We start from the raw sequence: 4,128 nt of genomic DNA, 5'->3' as shown, positions 1-4,128 counted from the left end.
AGGCACCCCGGAGCTCCAGGCGACATTAATGCTTGTTTCTCCTTGTTCACAGACTCCGAAGGCACCCTGGGAGAGGGATCTGCACCACGGCACTTCACCCCACGAGCACCACGCTGAGACGGGCACCGAGCACCATTCATCAGGGCACGTGTGATCAGTGTGTGGGCAAATAAATCAGCCTCCGGGGCTCTTTCGATCAGTACCGAGTCTGTGTTCTCATTCACCCTGCGACAATATTCTAATGTTATGTTTTGGTCTCAGTAACCGAGTCTGCTGTTGGCAATGTGGAGACGTTCAACAGGAGGCCACAGAGTTCAAAGGTGGGTTTTGGAAGTAAAAATGTCATTCAAAATCTATGATTTTTAGTGATAACATCCAAACATTTTAAGATATACCAACCTTGAGCTCTGAGGTCATTAAAAAATAGTATATGCGTTCAAAATCATAAACTGTAAGCCATAATTTATTTCAACTTAATGAAATAAGTCTAATGTTGTGTAATATGATAATTATTTTGTGATTATTTTGTCATATATTGCGATTTGAACTGCAATATGATATTTGAAAATATCTCATATTGCTATTATATCCAGACACAAACCCCTGAATTAGAGCATAAGACGACTGCTGAAAAAAACAGCTTAAACCAGTCAGATATGGGATTAGCTGTTGTTTGAGCTTGTTCTGAGCAGTGATAAATTAGTATAATTTAGATAATATTATAGTTTTTATTAATAGATTGAATTAGTGTTTATTTTTATATTTTCTGTTTTAATTTTAAACTATTTTAATTTAAAGTTTTAGTAATTTTGTTGTGTTTTTTATCATTCTCATTACTTTAGTTTTTTATGTCTATATAGTTTTTATTCATTTTTATTTCAGTTTTAGCTTTAATTATGCTAGCACATGAAGTTAAACTAAATGAAATGAGAAATATGTCCTTGCCAACCAGTGGAAATAAAATAAGTGTTTTGTATTTTATTGCAGTTAAAGTTTATTTTATTTCAAGCAACAAAACCATTTTCTGTGGTTTTCATTATAGTTAAGTATAATAACTCTGATATTCAGCAGCTTAACACACACCCACTGCTCCGGGTGTGTGTTCACGGTGTGTGTGTGTTCACTGCTGTGTGTGTGCACTTTGGATGGGTTAAATGCAGAGCACTAATTCCGAGTATGGGTCACCATACTTGGCCACATGTCACGTCACTTCAATTTTTTTTAAGAAACACAGCCTTGTCCCTTTGTCTTTATATACAGGTAGCAATTTTCTAATACGTTTTTGCTTTGAATGAAATGCTGCAATGTTGTGCGTCATCTCAGAGCTAGTAGGTTTGGTTGAGCTCTCTTGAGCTTTGTGTTTATGGGGTGGGTGGAGCATTGAAGTGTCAATAAAACTCTTACCCATTCAGCTGAGAGCTTTCAGCCTGGCTTTCCAGCAGGCCCCGCCTCTGGCCCATGGCAACCTCGCAGGCATTCTCATTGGAGTAGAGATTGATGGGCGTGTTATACACTGAAGGGCGGGGCACCGCTGGTAGATGATTGGGTGAGCCATCAGTAGGAGTGGGCGGAGCCTGTGGATTAGGGTTTTGAGCTGAGGAGGCGGGTGCAAAAGCAGATGCGGCAGAGGGAATGGAGGCTATGTGTGGTGACCCTGCTCCTCCAAACGGACGGGCGCTCCGATTGGAGGATGAAGAGATGTGGGTGGAGTTTGTGATGTCAGAGGAAGATGGAATGGAGGTTGTCATGGGAACGGGTTTGATGATTTCCACAGAATCATCCTAAACATGGAAAGAAGCACATGCAGGACTCAAACAAAACGACAACAGCAACTGTATGACAGTGACTTCTAGCAATTCAAGACAGATAACTGAACGCAGCAGTCACACTCGTGCATACATATAGAGCTGTGTGTCTGTCTCAGGGGGGAATAATGACATATACACACACAATCCATTCACAATACTCCAGTTGTGCACTCTGGCTGGCTGTATGTGTGTGTAAATCTTATACCTTTGGTGCCACATCTGGTTTTGGAAGACTGGAAGCTCTGTTGGAACACAAACAATGGACAAAAACATTAATGATTCTGCTGTAACCACATCTGGAGCCGGCAGTGGCAATATACAGGGAACGTCTAACCGTGGTTTGCAGTAAAATCATAGGCCTGTATTCATAATGACACGGAACAACCGCATGGAAGTTTGTGGAGCAGTTCTGAATTTGTTTCGCCTGCAGGGGAGAACAGAATTAGGTTTGTATTCTATAGAAACCAGGTCAGGTTTGGTTTTAAACTAGTAAACTGGTGGTCAAAAATTTTGAATAATTATGTTTTTGTTTTTGTTATGTAAGTCTCTTATACTCACCAAGGCTGCACTTATTTGATCAAAAATACCGTAAAACAGTAATAATGTGAAGTAGTATGAAAATGTAGGATAAGTATTTTCTATTTAGATATATATATTCAAATGTAATTTATTCTTGTGATACAAAGCTGAATTTTCAGCATCATTACTCCAGTCTTCAGTGTCACATGATCCTTCAGAAATCATTCTAATATGCTGCTTGCTGCTCAATTATTAACAATGGTTCTTATTATCAATATTGAAAGGATTCTTAGATGAATAGAATATTCAAAAGAACAGCATTTATTTGAAATAGAAGTCTTTTGTAACATTATAAATGCATGTCACGTCACTTCAATTTTTTTTAAGAAACACAGCCTTGTCCCTTTGTCTTTATATACAGGTAGCAATTTTCTAATACGTTTTTGCTTTGAATGAAATGCTGCAATGTTGTGCGTCATCTCAGAGCTAGTAGGTTTGGTTGAGCTCTCTTGAGCTTTGTGTTTATGGGGTGGGTGGAGCATTGAAGTGTCAATAAAACTCTTACCCATTCAGCTGAGAGCTTTCAGCCTGGCTTTCCAGCAGGCCCCGCCTCTGGCCCATGGCAACCTCGCAGGCATTCTCATTGGAGTAGAGATTGATGGGCGTGTTATACACTGAAGGGCGGGGCACCGCTGGTAGATGATTGGGTGAGCCATCAGTAGGAGTGGGCGGAGCCTGTGGATTAGGGTTTTGAGCTGAGGAGGCGGGTGCAAAAGCAGATGCAGCAGAGGGAATAGAGGCTATGTGTGGTGACCCTGCTCCTCCAAACGGACGGGCGCTCCGATTGGAGGATGAAGAGATGTGGGTGGAGTTTGTGATGTCAGAGGAAGATGGAATGGAGGTTGTCATGGGAACGGGTTTGATGATTTCCACAGAATCATCCTAAACATGGAAAGAAGCACATGCAGGACTCAAACAAAACGACAACAGCAACTGTATGACAGTGACTTCTAGCAATTCAAGACAGATAACTGAACGCAGCAGTCACACTCGTGCATACATATAGAGCTGTGTGTCTGTCTCAGGGGGGAATAATGACATATACACACACAATCCATTCACAATACTCCAGTTGTGCACTCTGGCTGGCTGTATGTGTGTGTAAATCTTATACCTTTGGTGCCACATCTGGTTTTGGAAGACTGGAAGCTCTGTTGGAACACAAACAATGGACAAAAACATTAATGATTCTGCTGTAACCACATCTGGAGCCGGCAGTGGCAATATACAGGGAACGTCTAACCGTGGTTTGCAGTAAAATCATAGGCCTGTATTCCGGAACAACCGGAACAACCGCATGGAAGTTTGTGGAGCAGTTCTGAATTTGTTTCGCCTGCAGGGGAGAAGTTTGTATTCTCATAGGCCTGTATTCATAATGACACGGAACAACCGCATGGAAGTTTGTGGAGCAGTTCTGAATTTGTTTCGCCTGCAGGGGAGAACAGAATTAGGTTTGTATTCTATAGAAACCAGGTCAGGTTTGGTTTTAAACTAGTAAACTGGTGGTCAAAAATTTTGAATAATTATGTTTTTGTTTTTGTTATGTAAGTCTCTTATACTTGCACTTATTGCACTTATTTGATCAAAAATACCGTAAAACAGTAATAATGTGAAGTAGTATGAAAATGTATTTTCTATTTTTTCTATTTAGATATATATATTCAAATGTAATTTATTCTTGTGATACAAAGCTGAATTTTCAGCATCATTACTCCAGTCTTCAGTGTCACATGATCCTTCA

At 40.3% G+C, this 4,128-nt stretch overlaps 1 protein-coding gene across 7 annotated transcripts in view; it reads right to left on the bottom strand.

The window, feature by feature from the left end:
• LOC107667883 (PDZ and LIM domain protein 5-like) overlaps positions 1-4,128 on the bottom strand; it is a 53,207-nt gene that overhangs the window by 22,867 nt on the left and 26,212 nt on the right. For 4 of the 7 annotated variants that reach the window (XM_016459621.1, XM_016459619.1, XM_016459616.1 and 1 more), the window contains exon 4: positions 3,502-3,538. In XM_016459621.1, the coding sequence (XP_016315107.1) occupies positions 3,502-3,538 (37 nt within the window). Of the gene's footprint in view, positions 1-2,013; positions 2,051-3,501; positions 3,539-4,128 lie in introns of all 7 variants that reach the window. The other 3 variants (XM_016459615.1, XM_016459620.1, XM_016459618.1) reach the window with 1 other exon arrangement.

The sequence above is a fragment of the Sinocyclocheilus anshuiensis genome, unplaced genomic scaffold (genome assembly GCF_001515605.1).
Source record: "Sinocyclocheilus anshuiensis isolate Anshui unplaced genomic scaffold, SAMN03320099.WGS_v1.1 scaffold2285, whole genome shotgun sequence".
NCBI lineage: Eukaryota > Metazoa > Chordata > Actinopteri > Cypriniformes > Cyprinidae > Sinocyclocheilus > Sinocyclocheilus anshuiensis.
The sequence above is the reverse complement of the archived record's forward strand: the minus strand, read 5'-3'. Positions and strand labels throughout refer to the sequence as shown.